This window comes from Caretta caretta, chromosome 9, assembly GCF_965140235.1.
Source record: "Caretta caretta isolate rCarCar2 chromosome 9, rCarCar1.hap1, whole genome shotgun sequence".
In the NCBI taxonomy this organism is placed as follows: domain Eukaryota; kingdom Metazoa; phylum Chordata; order Testudines; family Cheloniidae; genus Caretta; species Caretta caretta.
Window position 1 is genome coordinate 26,715,285 of NC_134214.1, and position 20,797 is coordinate 26,736,081.

The window sequence follows — 20,797 nt, forward strand, 5'->3', positions numbered from 1 at the left end:
TGCCAGTACTTCACCTGCAATGACATTATTACTAGGGACCTACCAAATTCATGGTCTATTTTGATCAATTTCATGGTCATAGGATTTAAAAAATAATAAATGTAATGATTTCGGCTATTTAAATTCCATGGTGTTGTAACTGTAGGAGTCCTGACCCAAAAAGGAGTTGGAGAGGGGACGGGGGGGTTGCGGTTCTGATATCCTTACTTCTGCAGGCGGGGCGCTCAGCCACCAGCTGCCGCTCTCCGGCTACCAACCACCACTCTCCTGCCTCCACTGGAGGCAGCGCAGAAGTAAAGGTGGCAGTACTGTGGCCCCCCTAAAATAACCTTGCAACCCCCCCGCAACTCCCTTTTGGGTCAGGACCCCCAGTTTGAGAAAAGCTGGTCTCCCCATGAAATCTGTATAGTGTAGGGACAAAGCACACAAAAGACCAGACTTCACGGTGGGAGACCAGACTTCACGGTCTGTGATGCGTTTTTCATGGCTGTGAATTTGGTAGGACCCTAATGCTTACAGCTGAATTCTCACAGGGAGCATTACCACTGCTCTTTATTAGTACCAACTCCTGACAAAAGGCCGGAAAGCAATAAGACCTTGGCCCCATCCTTTACACTGGCCAGGCCTGAGGGGAAGCATGTGCTGCACCTGTTTAAAGGGCAGCAGAGCCGCCACTCCAGCATGCACTTTCCAAAGCCTGCGAAGGCAGGTGTAGTTATCTGTGTGAGACACAAGGGATGTATGCTAAAATGCTCCAATCGCCCCTGCAGCAGACCCTGTCCCACAAGAGTCTGGGCATAGCTCTAACCATGGAGGACAGGGCTTGGAGGCACTTGGAGATTTAGGTACTAGATGTGTCCCCTTTTCTCCTCCATGCACCTTTCCATGCAAGGCAGCTAAATCTGAGCTCTAGAATGTGGAGGGGTCTCTAGGTATGTCTAGGTATGTTTGAAACACAAATCCAACATTGTTGCCAAAGATGAAATTCAGCCCAGATCAGAGGACCCATGTAAGGGCCTCCAGACCACATACACCCTTAATGTGCAAGTCCTGGGGAGAGTCTTGCCTTCTGGGCCCTCTTCTCTCTGGTGAATTTCATCAAGACATTAAAAAAAACCCCAGTCATTACTCTTCGGGGCCTGATCCTGAATGGTGCTGAGCCCCCTCGACTCCCATTAAAGGACTTAATGTTGAAATGTGGCAAGTGCCTTTTGGGAGGTGCCGGGCATCCTCAACTCCATGTGAAGTCAAGACAACAAGCCTGAGAACACCCAACACCTCTCAGGACTGGGACTGTTGTGTGAGCCTCCCAAAAATATGCTGTAAGTTCCCTTCCTGGTTCTGCTGGAAATTGATTGAAAAGTACTATTTCCACAGCTGTGCTGCTCTCACTAATGATAATGATGCACAAACAAGAATTAAACTAATTTAACTCCATAAAAACTGGGGGCCATAAAGAAAAGTGAAAAGTGTTATTTTAGTGGGAAATGTTGTTTTAAAGTTTCTGTGAAGGCATCAGATCAATGGAAAACTAAAATGGATGCTAGTCTGCCCCTTAACAGTAATTTTTAATAAAAAAAAATGAAAAACAGAATTGGTACAGTAGCCTGTGCAGGCTAAATCCTGAAACTACTAGCCTGTCCCCTCTGAATTCAGCATCCAGAGTCCCAATGGAGTTTCAATGAGTCCTGAAGTTCTTACTTAGGCCAAATGCCCACTGACTTCAATATGAAGTTGCCTGAGTAAGGTCCGAGAAAGGCCCCATGTAACTATTGACATTCCCTGTCAGTTATGTGATGCAAATTATAAATTTTATTTACACAAATGACATTAATGATCCCAATGGTAATGGGCCCGATTCTGTGGAGGCTGAAAGTGCCAAGGTGCCAAACCCCCATTGATTTAAGGGAAGCTGAGGGGCTCCTTACCAGAGATGCACAGCTCCAACCAAGATCAGGGGAGCTTTTAAAATATGTGAAGCCTGCAGGATGGACTGTGATGGTCTACTATGTAAATACATTTTAAATGTCTCTTTTAAATATGTATATTAGAGGCCTGATCCAAAGACCATTGACTTTCCACTGATTTGTCTTTCCATTGACTTCAATGGGCTTTGAATCAGACCCTAGACGCCCAATGGGCTACAGTGGCTCTAGAGAAGTTATATCTCATGTCAAGCAGCTATTCCATATGTGTAAATTACATGTATACATGTTGATTGAATGACAGACCACACCACCAAAAATGGAACGGTAAAAGTCAATCATGCTGATGTGGCTGAAACACATGTCAAAAATGGTTAGGAAATGATTTTTCTGTTTCTGATAGGCAGTGTTCTCATTTTTGTTACCTACATTTTTTAAAATGCCAGTTCTTTGGAGTTAAAATTTGACTTTCACAATTTAACTAAAAAAGTTATAGCAGAGTTTTAAACAAACTGGAAATACGGATTTTTATGAAGCAAGTAGTGATACAAACTTCTTATAGATCCAGTCCTGCAGACTTTATGCAACAAAAATTGACTGCAGCGAGATTTCTTTAGAAGTAATGAGTGCAGGTTTGGGCTCTGAAACAATCAAACTAAAATATTAGCTATCTTTTTATCACTCTTTACTAAAAGCAACTGAGGGTTCTATCTTGCTCACATTGAAACTAATGAAAAAATTTTGGTGTCTGATCCTCTGATTCCTTTTACAGTTACATCTTCCGTGTGCTTCCATATTAGTTTAGCTGTAATGCCATCTAACTGTGCATTTCATGATCACTAAGTAAAATTCAAAACCTCACCCTTTACAAAGTGATATGGTTCAGAAGTACTGTTGCTAAATAAGTTAAGGCAAAGGGGTCTTACAGCAAAAAGGAGTAATACAAAATAGCTCAATAGATGTGTAAAAAAGTATTAATTAGGAAAAAAGAAAGAAGAGAACAGATTTAAGAATCTGTTTTGAAATAATAGATCATGTGCTTCCAAAATATTGATTTTCACATTAGATTGGAGAACATCTACCCAGCTTCCAAGACAAGCATACACAGAAACAGCATTCTATATGATCCCTACCTGATCCTTAACACCTTAATTCCTAGACTTCCTTTCCTCAGTCTAAGCAAAAAATATCCTACTACAACTGTGCATATATCAATGACTATCAATACAGATACCTGCAGAAGTGTATTACAAATGCTGAATACAAATTTCGTAGCATACTTTGCTCTACAAAAAACTAAAGAAATACTTACCTGGTGGGAGGAAGGCTGTATGCTGTTGTAACTGCATGTTGGCAAGAGCTTGTTGGTATTGGAAAATACCAGTATTAAAGACTGCGGTGGCACCATTGGTTTTTTCAAGCGCAGGCCTCTTTGGTAATGGGGGAAGTACAGCTTGAGGAATTCCCTGAACGGTGGATGAGTATAAAAAAATAAATCCAATCCAAAAAAAGAAAAAAAGAAAAAGAAAAATCAGTAGAAGGCAAAAAAGAGGCAGGCAGCACCATGTTTATCCATGAGCAAGCAAGCACCAGAGCAGACTGAACTACCAGGTAAAAAGGCAAGGTGACAGCTTTAAAAGGACGCATTACTTTAGTTTAACCATCAAGTAATGTAAGTAAATGTATTGGAGCTCTATGTTATAATAATGTGCTAAAATACTGAATAAAGCTTCAGGTTTTCCGTAAGAAGCAACAATATTGGGAAAAAAGAAAGCTGCACTGCTAGCTCCATGAGGATTGACAAATAAAAGCAATGTTAATAGTAATCTCACAGAGTGAATGAAACAAGATAATATTAAAAATTATACCCACAGTTCCCAAAGTCTAACTAGACATGCAAAAATGTACCAAAGCATGCTGGTACTTTAACATTGCATTACAAATGTTAAATCTACATAAGAATATCGCTAAGCCATGCCAAGCAAACAGATACATAAAAATACTGTAATAAATACAATTTTAATGTCCTCAAAATGTACTTCATTTACAACAGTCTAAAAGGTGGTCAAACTGAATGTGGGCTGCTGCGCTTTAGGAACATTTGTTTGGCATATACATTTATGTGTATATTGTATTCTTTCCCACTAATTGGAACAGGAAACCACACTCAGTTTTCCATTGTATTTAAATTTTTACAAATTAATAAAAAAAGTGTATCTACAATAAAGCTACATGCCAAGCTAAAAGGTGAAAGGTCATAGTACCAGGTCAAAGGTTGCCTCGAGGGGTCGCTTCAGTGATTTGACAGCCGACTGAGTCTTAATTAGCAGGCAGCGAGCACATGATGGCAATGGGCCAGTGGGGTTCAAGCGCATTAACATAAACAGCAAGCAGAGGTGCATCATGGGGGCAGCAGTGCATTTTTGGGTAGGTGAGAAAAAACAAATAAAAAACAAATCATCGGAATGCCATATACAACGAATAACAAGACTAAGCATGCACAATAAAGGCACTACTAAGTTGTTATTGTGAGGATACAACCTCTATGTAGTTAATTACAAACAAGATAATCTAACAGAAAAGAGTGAAAGGCGAGAGAAAGAGAGTCTGCCTTCTGTATTTTTGCTCAAGTATCCATAAACAAACATAGAAAAAGGCCCCTCTCATGTTTATTGTACTATGCTATGGATAGCAAACCATGTGTTACATGAAGTAGTATTTTAATGGTCACATCATGTACTTATGTAAAAATGTAGGACAATATTAACAGCTAAGCAAAGAACAAAGACTGGACCCATTAAAATCAGTTTTAGATCACGTTAAAAATTTACTTTAAGAATACATTTTAGCAAATAGCCTGTTTGTACTCATTTCTAATACCTTCAAATGTGCTGTAGTTTTCCTACTCCACGTAATTGCCATATTCAAGCATCCCTAGTTGTGCAATTATTCATCCACACCATAATATTTAAGATGAACAAAATATGATTAAATCTCCCTCAAATAATGTTACAGTCTATTTGCTTGAAAACCTACTCTTAAGAAGTTTCAGATCTTATTTTTTAAATTAAGTAATTTTTAAGCATATTACTGGTGATACAAAAAACCTCCAAGATTAAAGAAGAGGAAAACAAAGTTTAGTGTAGAAACAGGAATACCATTAATGGTAATTTAGATGGATATACTTAAAGACAGAAATAACGATCCCTATAAATGGAGATTTATAGCAATACACTCACACACACACTATCTATATCTATCTATATAAATAGATAGATACATATTTTGAGTCTACATATAAGTACACACATGTATGTATACATACACACACACACGCGCACACCCCCCTGTATACATCGGCTGCCAAAAATTAGTAAAATATTTTAAGTCTGAAACTATTTAAGAGTAGATCTGGCTGTAAATGCTGTAAAAGCTCATTACACTGTGTAGTGAATGGGATACCTGAACAAACATATCTTCAGCAAGAATAGTTAATAAATTAATCATTTTTTATCATCAATGTTACATTTTGAAGGTGTTTTCTGGACTCACCATGGCAGCTGCAGTAGCTGCTGCTTGGGCAGCTGCAGCTTGGTTGACCTGGTACTGGGCAGCCTTGATCTTGGCTTGCAAATGTGCAGGAGGGTGAAAATATTTGCACTTTTCCCGTGAACACCTCCCTTTGATGTAATCCATGCAGACAGTAACTGTGTTGTCGTTGGTATCGATCATTGCACTGTCAGCAGGATGAGCAAACCGGCAATCATTTTCTCCTCTATTACAATTGCCACGCTGATACTCTCGACATACCTGCAGCATCATTAAATGAAAACCAGTTCATGTGCCTGGATATCACACAACATTGTTGACTTGAGAAAAGTGATCACAGAGAAGGTGTAAAATATAGTCAGCATTTTCAAGGAACTCTTTCAAAAACAAAAACTGGTAGCGCAAAAGGGCCTTGAAGTTTGGCATCTTGAACTCACTTTACAGATCCCTTTTTACTGCCAATCTGGTATAAAAGAGCCTGAGTAAAGGTGAATCAAGCCCAGAGAGTCCAAATCCATTGATTTCTATAATTGGCTACATTTGGTCCAATTCATCAACGTGTACTAGTTTTGAAAAAATGGGTTTATGATGTTAATCTTGAATGATAATTGAAACAATAAGCCAAGGTCAAAACTACTTCACTGTCAAATACATTTCTAAAGTGAACTATTTGTTAAGAACTGCCTTATTAAGCTAAATATGGTACAATTATTGTCAAAATGACCTTCCTAATCCTTTGAGATCAATCCCATGAGCTACATTTTTGGCTTCAATGCATTACATACTTTTACCTCTATCATTTATAAATATTTATATAGAGGTATGTCAGCCATGAGCATCAACAGAAATACAGCATTTAATGCATTCTCTCAGCTATTCCATCCTTTTAACACAAGAGGGCAACCGAAAACACACAACAACCCACAGTCTGATTTTTCTGAACCTCCCTCTTGTTCCACAGTCTGCCTGCTAAACAACCCCTGGGTTTATCCCATGTGCGAGTAAGAGTAGGTAGGTAACCCTTAGGAAAACAATACAGGTACAGCCAAGCAGTCAGAGGTCTCGCTGGCGTGTGTTTATGTTGCACAATCAAAACAAAAGCTTAAAGAATCAGAAATCCAGATATTCCTTTTGGCAGAGGAGAACAGCCACCCTACCTAGTTGGTCCAATTACAAAAACTTCCACTGGATGCCAGAAACTACGAAAATCTTTCATTGGATGTACAACCCCCACTAACAGAACAGTAACTTCTGTAAATGGTAACCCCCCTCTCACTTATTGCATCAAAACGTTGGGCTTATTTCTCAGTAACTTTGCAAATCCTAAATTTAAGGGAACTACATTCAAACTTTAGTTTTACTGTCAGCTCTTTACAAATCATGACCAATAATAATCACAGCAATGAGTTTTACATACTAACTTCCAACAGCCTTTAGAAAATGCAAAGGTTGCACACTGAACAAAACTAACATAACAGATAGAATTTTCTTTACAATGAGTTTGGAACATTTGCTTTTCCTCAGGAAGTCTGGTTCTGAACTTTACAACAACCCAAATAGTGTTCTTTGGTTTTCATCTACACTAGCTCTCCAGATACACTTTAATTCACTGTACTCCTTAAAACCTCAATCAGATGTCATCTAAGACTCCTATCTACAGTTCATGAAACTGAGCAAGTGGCTCTATTCGAGGGCGATAGCAGCACTATTGTGAGTTTGCCAGCTTGGAGCATACATTTTGTCTGGCCATTGTCTCAGACGTATTTGGAAAGTCCTCCATTTGGTGGCAGACTTGCCATCTGTGCATCTCGCATATTTTTATAGTCAAGGCCACAAATGAGACTCTCTTTATCTTTATGTTCATATTTAGGCAGTTATTCTACCGAAGTGATGATGTCAGGCCATATCTAATAGTTTCCCTTTGTTTGCTTCTTTACACTGAGTAGCGACTTTACCAACCTACTGCACATTTTACATGTAAAAAAATCTGTATTTTTCCACTTTGATCTCCCAGGTACCTATGCCCTTAAAATCTACAATGATCTCTGGGTTACATTTTTCTGGTAATAAAAAACACTGTGTCATGAGAAAATTCTCTCTCTTTCTCAGATAAGAAGCAGTGGCTCCAGGGAGCCCGATGTATCAATTCAGCCAGATCTGCAATGTTTGGATAAAATTTAAAATGATCCACACTGAAACCAAACAAACTTTTCTGAAATTCAGAAAAGTTCAGTCAACCCTTTCCTTATTTTTTCCTTTTCTGTTTCATGTTCTTTTCTACTTTGTGATTTCTGCCAGGATCAGAAGTAGAAATACAGAGAGGGGCAGCTTCTACTCAAGGTATTTTCAGCTAAACGTATGGTATACTGGAAATCTCCTGGGAAAGTTTAATCTCATGAAATCTCCATCTTGATTTCCAGATTGACTGGTATGGTTAAATCTAGCTAAACATCCAAACTTCTGCATGATTAGCTGAACCAAACACAACCTCCAAAACATTTCAAGTTGATCCTTTTACTAGTAACAATCATCCGCTTTATTGCAGGGATATTCACATTGATTCAAGGGCTCCCATGAATTGCACAGCATACAGTTGTGTTTTAGATTTGTCTTAAAACCAGATAGTTTTAATTTCCTTTGATGAATGTAGTCAAAGTAATAAAAGCTTTCAGTTATAGAACATCCTTAATTTAAGCTTCCCAGGCCATGTGTGTTAACTTAATGAACAATGTAGTATATTACTTCTGAAAATATATTTTTAAAATTGAAAATAGAACAAATAATGTTCAAGTTCTGACACTAAAATCCCATCTGTTTTTTTTTACTGGACAATGCCAAGGGCAGAGAGCTAAGCCATGAACCACTCTATAATCATATAATTTCAAATGATATTAAATGATAGTAAGAAATTCACTTAAAGAACAACCAGTACATGCCGTACAGACAAAGCACCTTTTTTCACTGAGTAGAATCAAAGACATGTGAAGATTTACAAGTTAGGAGAGCATTTTTATAGTCAATAAGGTGCTACCTACGAAAGATTTGCCTTGTGAGTGTTCACATTGCAAAAGCTAGATATTCTAGAAGCCAGACCAAAATAAGTTAATGTCCTTACATTCTACAAGAAGAATAAATCAGATTCTATAAGAATAGTTTCTGGTTTTGTGAAGGAGAGAAGGGAAGGTCAGTATATAATTGTAGAGAAACCACTAAGTGAACTCAGATATAGTCTGAATCACAGTCAAAACAAAACAAAAATATCCAAAGATGGGAAGCACCTGGATAAAAAAAGAACACTGTCCTGAAATATCTCAACAAATCCACCGGAAAGACAGAAAACTGGCTTAACTAGCAGACTGACTGTTTGCTTTCAGGAGCAGTGAAAATAGCAGAGGTAGCAGAATTACTAGCAATCCTATTTCCCATTTAACACAAATAGCTAGTCTCCTTTGTACAGATGGCTCCCTGAGTCCAACTGAACAAAGTGTGGCATATCAGATTTGTCTAATGAGTCTGAGAAGGCAGGGACACCTCCAGGCATTTCTCCTCCATTCTGCTCTCTCATTCTGAACTTCACCACATCTCTCCACTCAGATCAACGCAGCAGTAGCTCCACTGCAAGCAGACAGCACAAAAACTCTTAATGACAGGTTTCAGAGTAGCAGCCGTGTTAGTCCGTATCCGCAAAAAAAGAAAAGGAGGACTTGTGCCACCTTAGAGACTAACCAATTTATTTGAGTATAAGCTTTCGTGAGCTACAGCTTACTTCATCGGATGCAAGTGAGCTGTACCTCACGAAAGCTTATGCTCAAATACATTTGTTAGTCTCTAAGGTGCCACAAGTCCTCCTTTTCTTTTTGTAAAAAACTCTTAAGTGTCTCTGGGCTGATTTAATACAGACACATAACTAGGGGCTTGTCCGCACAAGAAAATTGTAGCAATTTAACTAAATCAGTTTAAAAACTATTTAGTTAAATTGATTTAGCCAACACCCTTATGTTCACTTATTTCACTCTTATTTCACTTTAGCAAAAGCTGGTAAGGAATTTACTTCCACTAAATTGAGCATATAAAAACTAAATGCTTTGCTGGAGCAGGCTGTAATGTTGTTATTTGTAACAGACAGCAAAGGTGGAGAAGAGAACAGGAAGGCAGACAGTAGATTTGAAGCGAGGGGTGGAGGATTATTTCTTCCAAGCTCCACGGGCAGGGAATGAGTGGGCATCTGTGAAGAACTGAGCAGGGACAGAGGTAAAAGCTCTGGTTCAAATGGCCATTGTTTCAGAACAGGATTCTCCTGTTTTGTGCCACTGAATATGGGGGATGTGGCTGAAATGTGAGTAATCCATGCGACTGTCTAGGGTTCCTTAGAGGGCTCCCTGAAACATCAACATTCATGTAACTTTTGAGAAGCACCATCAATACGGTGGTGTTACTTCACAAGTGAATGTTATCAGAGGGAAAGAAGCTCTGCTCTCTCCTCCGTTTGTAAAAGTTTTCTCAGGTCAAAGCGAAGACCTATCCAGGACAAGTCCTCAAACAATTAATATTTTCCATCAGAAAACTTGTGACAAATGAGAAATTTCTTAAGCCCCAATGCCTATTTCCAGGGGTTTGTAACTTGGCCGTAACTTTTCTTTCCTTTTCTTTTTTTTCATCCAAAGTTCAAAGGAAACCTGCTTGGCCATTTTTTAAAGTTTATTGCTTTCAGATGCTTTCTGGGGCTTTTTAAATTTTGAAAATGGCTCTTAGTTCAGACTGAGGTTAGTGTCGTTGGGTGTTCTGGGAGGAGAACAGTCCTCTGTTGTAGAAGAATTTGGTTTGTCACTTTGCTAATGTTTTTAAACAAAAATGGCATAAGAACTGTAACAAACACATTCTGACCAAAAGCTCCATTTTGAAGATCCGCTGACTTTAGCTCCAAATTTCAGCAGCTTCCGAAATGTTATGGGTCACATTATATCATTAAGGCACCATGCCTTCTGGAACTTCCGGAATGTGAAAAGAGTGCAGCATGCTTATGACACAACCAAGTAGATCAGCAGATCTTAGCCAGCACTCTGAAGGAGATTCCAAAATAATTCTCACAGTAGCACTCTCTTATCTGAGATTCATTTTAGATTCCTGCATTGTTTATTTATCTATCTTCATTGGTCTTAATTCATCCCTGGCAAGTATCCACTATGATGTAAAAGTCATCAAAAGAAAGCCCTTGATGTTTTGGAAGTAACAGAAGAGTCAACATTGCATGAATAGGTCTAAAATTGCTACACCAGTTATCTGGCTGGGTTTCTGAAAGCTCTCCCCCCGCTTAAAAAAAAAAAAGAAAAAAAAAAGAAATAAGCCTCCAAAAAGGGAAGTGAAGTGATCTTTCAAAAGAGGAAACTGTGGTGATCTAAACTCTTATTATAGTTCAGACAGGCTTGGGAAACATTCAGAGCGTGATGACACTCCGGATGATATTCTACATTGCTTCTAACTTGCAACTTTCTACATTGCAATTTGGCAATCATGAGATGAGTTTGGGGAAGGGAATTAATTTCCATATAAGGAGACAGATCTCCTCCAGATGCAGGTCCCAAACATGGCAGAAAAGCACAAAAGTTATGAATCCCCTTATTTTAAAATGTTTGGAATGGCAATACATCATTTTTACCTCTCACATTTTTTCCAAGTACTGTTATTGAAGGGCCAGATTCAAAACTGGTCTAAATTGATTTAGAGCAGCTGAGGCTCTACTCCCCAAATTTTAACTTACATGAACATCAGTCTCTCTTAATTTAAAGAATATTACCTGTGTGATTAAAGATCTATCATGTGATTAAGCGTTTGCAGGACTGGGAGTTACAGATTTATTTTTCTATCTGTAAGATAATATAGAGATTGGTACTAAAAAGTTCTCATTTGTCAAAGTTACTGCCCAACATAGGAAAGAATTGGGGTTACAGATATTATTGTGTGCTAACCATGGCTAAATGTTGCCTTTTTAGGGTGGGACCACAATATCTGAATACCCTATTAAAAGCATGAAACAGAACAACAAAGCAAATGATATGTTGCTAACATGGTCTTTTAACCTTTCTAAACATTTAATTATAAATATCAAGTCTGTGCAATTTGGGATTATAAACACCAGCCTGCAGACTATGCTGATAACTACAGTTAAGAGGAAAGCCATCTTTCAGCATATTTTGACAGTCTGCAGCACAGTGCTGGCTCAGGGCCTATGTCGCCACAGACATCATAAGGTGTTGAAAACACTGTCAGGCATTTCAGATAAGAAAAGATTCAGGGCAAGCGAGAAGAACAGCTACAGAGAACTAGAATTTATTAGGCCTGTAGCAAAAGATAAACAGGAGGCCTCTGAGGGAATTCAAGCAGCATATACACCCAGAATGGAAATAAGCTAGAAACTGAAGAAGATCTCTTATACAGGTAGCTAAAGTATCATTATACCAAGTCCTGACTATCAATATCTATCCATCACACCCATTAACATAGTTCTTAGGTGCTGCTACTCTTGTGTTTGGTTTAGCAAATCTTAAAAGGTTTCAGTGGTACCTATTTCCTTTTGTGTTAGTGAGAAAAGTGTATGTGTTATTAAGTGATTGCATGAAGGTCATGTCACATTCTGTTCAGAGGCTTTTATCAAGACATCGTATTAACCATCTGGATCAGAAGCATGTGCAGCGATTTAAATTTGACCCTTTTAGAGGAGCACGTTCTGTGACTGCACTGAGGCCCAGGGCTGGAGGAGCTAGCTGTCAGTTCCTGCCACAGCCCAGGATCTGGAGCTTGCTTCCCCTGCTGCGGCCCCAGGGCCTGAAGGAGCTCGCTCTCCCTCTCCCCCACCACAGTCCCAGGGCCTCCCTGCTTGCCCCAGCGCACCCTCCCCCACCCGGCCTTGTGCACACCCCTGGTCTGGATTGTAATTTATGTGCTGTTAGTTTCCTTCACAAGCACAGAACTGAAGATGCAGGAGACTAATCCATAAGATTAATAATAGGAAATAAAGCATATTACTTCCTACCTCCAGCCTGTCCGTCCTCATTAATTTCTGTGCAGCAGCAGCAGCAGCTGCAGGAACGGGGACACCAGGATTCCCTGCAACCAGCATCGGTGCAGTTGGTAGGATCTCTGCTGGGACCAAGCCTGGGGAGACAGGCCCCAGGTAGGGATTAAAGGCTGCTGATGCATTGGTGGCTAAACTTGGTGCAACTGAAAACATTGGCTGGAAAAAAAAAGAAGAAACAACTCTTTAATGTTTATACTAGTCAGTATATTAAGTTCTACCATATACTCTAAAGTGGCTGGTTCTGGATGTCTTTTTACCCATGATAGCAGTGTATTTTTGCTATTAATACAAACAAAACATTTGTTCTAGCTAAGAAATATACAGCAAATATATGGAATCTTAATACACTCATTTAGTAAAAATTCCATTAAGATGGAATTCAATTTTAAGACTCCACTCATTTTTTTCTATAAATGGTCATTCCAACATGCATATGACATGTGGCAGTAGTATGACTGACCTTCGACTATCACCCCTTCATTTGCCCAGCCACAAGTCAGCACTTCCACATGGCCGTGTAAGAAAAGCATCTTACAACTGTGATATCAGATACCGTCATGTGCAGGTTTGAAGTGTGTACAAACAACCACAAATGAGAAAGGAATCTCAGTGGGTGAGAAAAGGCATCCTTCCATTCAGTCATTGTTAAACAGCACAGACATAGATTCTCCTTTTATTTTCTCAACTGTAAATAAGTACTGAGGCAGTGGAATTACACCAGTGTAAAAGAGGTCCAAGATCAGAATATAACAGCAACAACAATAATTCTTTTTGGTAAAACTAAACAGGTTGCCCATCCAGACATTCCGTATGAAACAAACAATCTCACTGCCCTGGATACTGAAGCCAACAACTGAAGCCTTTATAGGCTCCTTCAAGTTCATCTGTCACGAGAGAACTTAAAAAGGTCCAGAAGCTCAACGAAGACTATAAGACCAAATTCTGTGCTGTTACACTGGTGTAAAACTGAAGTAACTCTACTGCTTCATTGAATTTAATGGAATTGCTCCATCAGTATAACTGACAGGAGAATGAGGAACAGCTCATGCTCAAATAAATTGGTTAGTCTCTAAGGTGCCACAAGTACTCCTTTTCTTTTTGACAGGAGAATTTAACCCAGAGTCCGTACTTTTGATATCTGAGTAGAATAGCTGGTAAACGCACCATGAAAGCTCTCTTCAAACCTGTCCTCTTAGACTACAAATGAATATGTACCTAAAAGCCTAAAGGATCTCCCTTTCTCTTTCTTGACTGTTTTCTCTTAGCCAGGCATGCTACACAAGGATATGTTTTTGTATTCTCTAAGAAGTCACTCAATTGCTTAGCAAGCCTGGAGCTAAAAATATCGGAAAAGGGCACAATATTTACAAAGATCGTTTACAAAGCATGGTGGTGTAAACTGGGAGTAAATCCCAGTGTCTGGATCTTCATCAATGTCAATGAGAAGAGAATCAGGCAAATTTAGTGTAAGTAGCAGCATATTTATTACATTTTGACAAATTCCATCTAACGTACAATGTACTTTCATTAAATATACTGTTAGTAGATGGATAAATTAGTACAAGAGATCAAGCAACAAAACCGGCCAGTTAGTGCTGTGACTATATGGATACCAATGTATGGCTAGAAGAGTCCCTCCTTCAGCTCACTATACCAACTATAGGGTAAATAATATTTTTTCTATTCGTTTTCTATTTAGATAATTAGGAATAAACTGCAGGCTTTAGATCACTGCAACGAGAAGTGTAGCAGCTTTTACAAAAGCAGCCTCAAATCATTCTGAACCTTGTCTTACAGGTATTTTGCAAAGTGCTGTATACATTTGTTGTATCAGATTAATAATTAATTACACTGACCCAGCCTGAGGTCCCTTTGCACTCTTGTGGTGCAAAGGTGACTTCAAGCTGCGATAAGCAGGCAGCACAGCATTTCCCCTGGATTGGGGAATTCGCAGGTGGTGTGTAAATCCAGCTCTATACATTAAGAGCAATTCTCAGACAGTGCAGGGGCCGCAGAGAACCATTAAGAGTAGGCATAACTTACAGCACCCGTGAGACTGCTCTCAGTTACACCAAGGCTAAATTATCTCTTAGCTGACCTCATGATGAAGTAGGGTAAAGATGGTATTAAGCCACCTTTGCTACCTAGATGAGCTGAAGGCATTTCTGTTACACCTGAGAACTGCACACACAGAAGATTATATATATAAATTATCATGCAAAGAGATATTTGTCCATTTTTGTACTCTAAAAACTAATTCTAACATCTAATTTTCTCCAAAGAGTTCTCCAAAGAATAAGTTTGTATTACTTACAATAACTATTTTCTCCAGGTCCCAGAGATTTCAGTTTATTCATTTCTTTCTACCACAATATTTCCATAAACTTTATGTGTAGTTAATATAGGAAATATATCCAACAAAACCTGGTACTAATTGTTTCTGATTAAACTAGGTAAATAAACTATGATGCAGTTGATCAACATACACAGTATCTGATAGTATGATACAGAAACAAGGTAAAAAATATACAAACCATAACTTCTTTGAAAAAGTTCACATTTTGTAACTGTGCCATAATAAATGGAAATAAAATATTAATTCACATTCTGTAATTAAACAAACTGAGGGAAGGGGATACAGGGTAGAGGCAAAATATTTCTAAATGCTTCACAACAAGTCAAGGAAACTCCTTGGGTTCCCACAAAGCTTCAGCTTCAATTGCTCAGAACATTTCATTAAATCCTTTATACAAGGATTTACTGCAAATCCAGAGTAAGTCAGAAGAGGGGTTTGTGGGCAAGGAGGTTATATAGTTTGTTAGAGCAGAGGAATGGGAGTTGGGACTCCTATATTTTATTTCCATCTCTGCTACTGACTCATCGTGTGCTATTGGGGAAGCCACTGGTTTACCAAGATATGCCTTAATTTTCTCATCTGTAAAGTGTACATAATACTATGCAGTGTTGTTGTAGCCATGTTGCTCTCAGGATATTAGAGAGAGAAGGTGTGTGAGGTAATAGCATTTACTGGACCAACTTCTGTTGGTGAAAGACAAGCTTTTGAGCTTACACAGAGCTCTTCCTTCATTGTCTGCGGTTTGTGTTGCACTGAAACATTCTGACACAGAGTACTATGGACTGGTCACGAAATAATGTAAAATCATAAATATTATATAAAAATAAAAAAAATTAGAATAAAAAAACCCTGAAATTTTGAAATTATTCAAAATGAAAAATTTTCCCAAAGTTTCTTTTTATTCTGAAATTTTGTTCTATGGGAATTTTCATCACAATAGACACCTTTTTTCAAAATATTTTTGTATGATGAAAATGGCATTTTTCAGTGAAAAAACATTTCAAAAAAAAATTTCCAACCGGCTCCACCCACAGTGATTAATTGCTCTCATTACATATCCCATAAATCTTAATGATCTCGTACATTAAAAGCAAACAATAAATACATGAAGGTTTACAGTGAACAAGGAAAACAGGAAGACTTGATTTTCAGACAGAACTGGGCCTCTCCCTTTATGCATCTAATTTTGTGGCTTCAAACAGCAATTTTACCCAGATATCTAAACACCTGATTGTGCCTATATGTCATGTAGATGGATATTATGAGCAACAGAAACTGTTCATACAAATAAAAGCAGGGACAAAATATTTCCTGCAACTATTTGCACAACATGTTTCAAAATCTGGCAATGATCGCACAGCACCTCAAGCCGGGGGGGCCTTGTCTAGCCTGTCAGGGGAAGGTGTGTACCTCTTTAAGGGTAGAGGCATGGAAGTTGCTGCAGACACAGATCAGGTCAGCATGAGGATGCTGACTCATCTCCTTCCCCCCTCCCCCGGCCCCCAGGGGGCTGGAAGAGCAGGGAAAGTACACAGGTGCAAGCTGGGAGGGCTTGTACAGAAGGAATACAATGATCAGATAAATGACTTGGTAAGGGATTTAAAAGGAGGTATTTGTTAAAGGAACGGAAACATTGGGGGTTCTGGGCTCCTATGACTGCAATAGTAGGGAGCCAGCCACCCCTCCATTACAGACCATCTCTTCACCCTCAATTAAGGTGTGGGGGAGGATAAGGTCATAGCAGCTGGTTGGCTGGGGAGCAGGATGGACAGGGAGGGTGGGCGGACAGAAGCCCCTAGGTAGCTATTGAAATGATCATGGAGTTATCTGCACTGTACACTTTTATCTATCGGGTACCCCCAGACAGTTCATAATAAAGTTGAAGCCTAATTAAAGCACATCCAGTGTCTCCTGCTCTCCTTCTGGTGAAGCCGGATAATGAGGCTGCCTTAACATTGTATGAATAACCTTTACTTTGGAAATTTCATGACTTTTGAGAGCTTAATTTTTCTAACCTTGGTATTTAGTTATTTCTATTTTTTTATCTTTACATTTAATTTCCTTGGCGCCTCAAAGCAAAAATAAATAAATAAAACATAGAACTATTTGACTTAAATTTGTTTATGCCAATAAATTCCAGGATCTGTAGGTACAATAAACTCATTTGTAATCCAACACGCTCCAATACAGCTGCCCTCAACTGACTGGGTTCCTTGAACGCTATTCAGATTGCAAATGTTACAGGCTTTAGTACAATGTCCCTTAATAAACATGTCTTTAACCCATGTTAATAAAGAGTTCAGAAAACTTCTAGTATACACATACAAAATTGCCAGTTTTGATCAAAACACATATGAAATGTGTTCTCAAGCTCATATAATTCAAAATTGGCTGAACTGGCTCACTTTTCAACACAAAAACAAAAAACAAATCAAAAAAACCCCCAACACCTCCGCACTGAAACCAAACATGGCAATTTTCATAAAAAAGGAATCTGAGAAAGTTATGAGAAAGAAAACCTATAATATAGCTTTCAGTAGCTACTACCTGTGCCTGGAATATTAAGTTATTACTTTAACAACAAAAAGGGGATTTCTTTAATCAACAAGCCACCGAAAGTAAAGGTGCTGGCTGGCATACTCTGCTGAGAACTTCCCTTGTGGCTACATCAGTGAAAGAGAGGTCCAAGAACCAAACTTCACACTGTTTCAAAACTTAGAATAAATTCCCAGGCAGCTTTATGGAATGCACCATTGCCTGACAATTATAGTCAAATCAAGGGACACAACTTTCTGGCAGTGTATAAGCAGTGGACCCTCAGGTGACTGAGAAAAGCCACACACACTAGATCAGGGTGTTTGCAGCACAAACTTGCTCCCACTGAAACTTCAATGGAAGCAAAATTTGTGCCCAGCACTGGTAGCACTCATAGGCTAGAGGCTCTGCCTGGAGCACTCTGCCTCAAGCACAAATCAATAATTTAAGAATCTTAGGCAATCCTGATAAATACAAGGAGGATGCTCTGAGAAGGCTGAAAGAATTAGTATATTTCTGTGGGGTTTGCAGATGTGGTTCTTTCTGACTCTCCACTGTGTTGAGTCTTGTGTAGTCACATACTTTACCCATGTAGAATGTAAGCAAGTCAAAACAGCAGTGTTTTATACGTAGTTAGACTGTAAGTGCCTCAGGGCAAGGACTGTGTCACGTTATGTATTTGTACAGTGTCTATCAAAATGAGACCTCAATCCTGCCTGGAGCTTCTAGGCACTAATTGTAATAATACTTTTTATTCACTTTGCACAGATATGACTATCTGTAGTCATAACTATAACTATAATAAACTATATAAACTATAATTTTAGCTCCTGATGCTGTAAATACTTATGCACATATTTAACTTTAAGCACATGAAATTGATGGGAATAAAGTTATATACTTTCTTAAGTGTTTACAGAATCAATTCATTTTCAATATTTTTGGCTATCGCAGTTTGTAAAATTCCAAAAAGATACCTTACTAGCAGTGGCCCCATCATCGAACATTTAGTTTATTATAAATTTTAATCTGAAGTTGTAAGAGCTCAAATTTTCAAATTAGTTTTATAAAACCTCAGCCTGATTTTAACCAATGATTTTTAAAAATCATGTGATATAAATGATTTACCTTGATTTAAATCTCTTCACTTTGGGGAAACTGACTATATCAGAGGAAATAGATTATACATAAAGGCTGACAAAAGAATGAAGTAAATAAACTGAAAAAGAGAGAGAGAATGTTTTTCCTCTAATCTCTTCCAGTTATAGTATTCACAGCCATTACTGGTATCAAAAATAATTAAAAACATTTGTCAAACAGAAGTATGGTTTTTGAATTGATCCTATCACTTTACTTCCTCACTTCAGGTTCTTCGCTAAGTTAGTTCATTTCACTTTTGTTAAATCATATGTTATTGATTTTTAGTAAACAGTACACAAGGCAACAAGAACCAGAGTCAAATGTGATCATATATATTTTTCCTACAATACTCTGTAATAACATCGGTTTCAATTATGCTCAGGAAACCATTAAACAATTTTAGGGCCAGATTATTAGAGTGGCATCCATTTGCAGACAATATCGCTGGTGCACCAAAACCCCCTATTGTACATGCACACATTGAATGCACATGGCCTTTGAAAAAATAAATTCTATTGTTTTTGCACTCAAGTGATTACATATAAAAATTGCACATGTAAGAGTTTTGTCCCTTAATATAAAGGGCTTTTTGGAACATAAACAGACGCCTTTATGCTATGGGTTAAAATACATTGATCCAAATTCTGCTCCCGATTTGGGACTGCATGGATCTAAGAAAAGGCAGAATTTGACCTACCAACTTTAATATTAAAGTAAATGTTACTTCCATTTGTTTATCTTGCAGAAAATTATTGTTCTAGTATTGTTTTAAAATAGAAATGTCATTGCAGCTTAGCTATAGCATCTATATATTAGTATGAGCAAAGCAAAGGACAAGTGGAAGCTATGTTTGGTTATACTGCATTATACAAATAAATTATGTGTTATGGACAATATTTTTCCAAAGCACCCTCCTAAACTTGCACAGCCAAGTTCTTGCATGGTCCAAAACTTGGATTTGCACAAATACATCTATGGTTTTGGATGTTCAAAAACTTGGATGACCAGTTTGGGGCTATTTTGAATATACAACCCAGAAGACATATTCTACATTTGAGCTATTTGACTGGTACAAAGAATGGAATTATTTCATATAAGAAAGCAGGCAAAAGTCAGGGGGCACCAACTCACAGGTTGAGGCCTTTGGTAGGCCACATTGTAGAGTACTGTCTGGGTTATATTTTGATAACATTATATCATCTCCACTGTTAGTATGGTACCTTAACATTCTGGAGTTAGTATGCTGTTATCAGTCTACTGAATTTCCTTGCTTTAACTAGTACTACTTTTAATTTGAAGAAAGGCCTATCACAACACAGCAAAAATTAAAATGTAATATTTTCTCACCTTGAACGTATGGTATTGATAATTGGTATCAATGTCGATGTAATATGGAGATCCCTCCCCCCCTCTTTTTTGGAATGACTGAGGCATATAGTTCTATGAGAGAATAATAATTGTATTGAGTTAACTAATTAAAATATGTTTAAAAGATTACTGATATTTTTAAACCCAGCAAGCGTGGGACCTTGCAACTGTTTTACACAACTATGATAATTCTTGCTACTGCTCTGATTTTTGCAATCTCTACTTTTACATTTAGGAATTTTAAATTATTACTACATTATTTTAAAATAAAAACCAAGTTAAAAAGACAAATCACAAATTATTAATGCAGTCTGCGAGGCAAGCAGGCAAGAGGAAGGTATCCAAGGGTGAATTCTATTTCATCAAGTTACCCACAACGAAGACAGGATGCTTGGGGAACAAACAGGGGAAAGTGCAGATGTAGGGTTTTCTATCCATTCACTTCTCATAGGCTATCACTTTACCTCCCTTCATCCCCTATATATGAAATAAAAGAACTCCTGCAACTGGCAGTGCAGTGGACTGCCTTGTGTACTTTTTTGCATAGAACACACCAGTCCTGTTCATCTTTACTGGTGCCCTCCAGTAATTGAGTTAGTGGCTTGGACCTGAAGGATTGGGGGCCAAATTTATTCTCAGTTTAACTCAACTGACTTCAGTGGAATTAAATCAGTGATGTGTCCTGCACTGTGTGTTCAGCTCTCAACTGCGTACGTATATAATTGGCTGATGACAGTCATATTTATATACACTGAGGCTGTGGATCATTGCAGCAATATAAACTAACTCATCCCCTTGGAGACCAGCTTATGGGATACACTGCCATGTGCATATTAAGCAAGGTATCAG

The 20,797-nt window shown here is 38.3% G+C and overlaps 1 protein-coding gene across 16 annotated transcripts in view; it reads right to left on the reverse strand.

The window, feature by feature from the left end:
- Nucleotides 1-20,797, reverse strand: part of MBNL1 (muscleblind like splicing regulator 1) — a 196,510-nt gene that overhangs the window by 15,288 nt on the left and 160,425 nt on the right. For 10 of the 16 annotated variants that reach the window (XM_048864448.2, XM_048864460.2, XM_048864452.2 and 7 more), the window contains 5 exons: nt 19,928-20,020; nt 12,505-12,705; nt 5,478-5,735; nt 4,190-4,243; nt 3,238-3,391 (listed from right to left, as the gene is read on the reverse strand). In XM_048864448.2, the coding sequence (XP_048720405.1) occupies nt 3,238-3,391; nt 4,190-4,243; nt 5,478-5,735; nt 12,505-12,705; nt 19,928-20,020 (760 nt within the window). The remainder of the gene's footprint in view (nt 1-3,237; nt 3,392-4,189; nt 4,244-5,477; nt 5,736-12,504; nt 12,706-19,927; nt 20,021-20,797) is intronic. The other 6 variants (XM_048864457.2, XM_048864456.2, XM_048864454.2 and 3 more) reach the window with 3 other exon arrangements.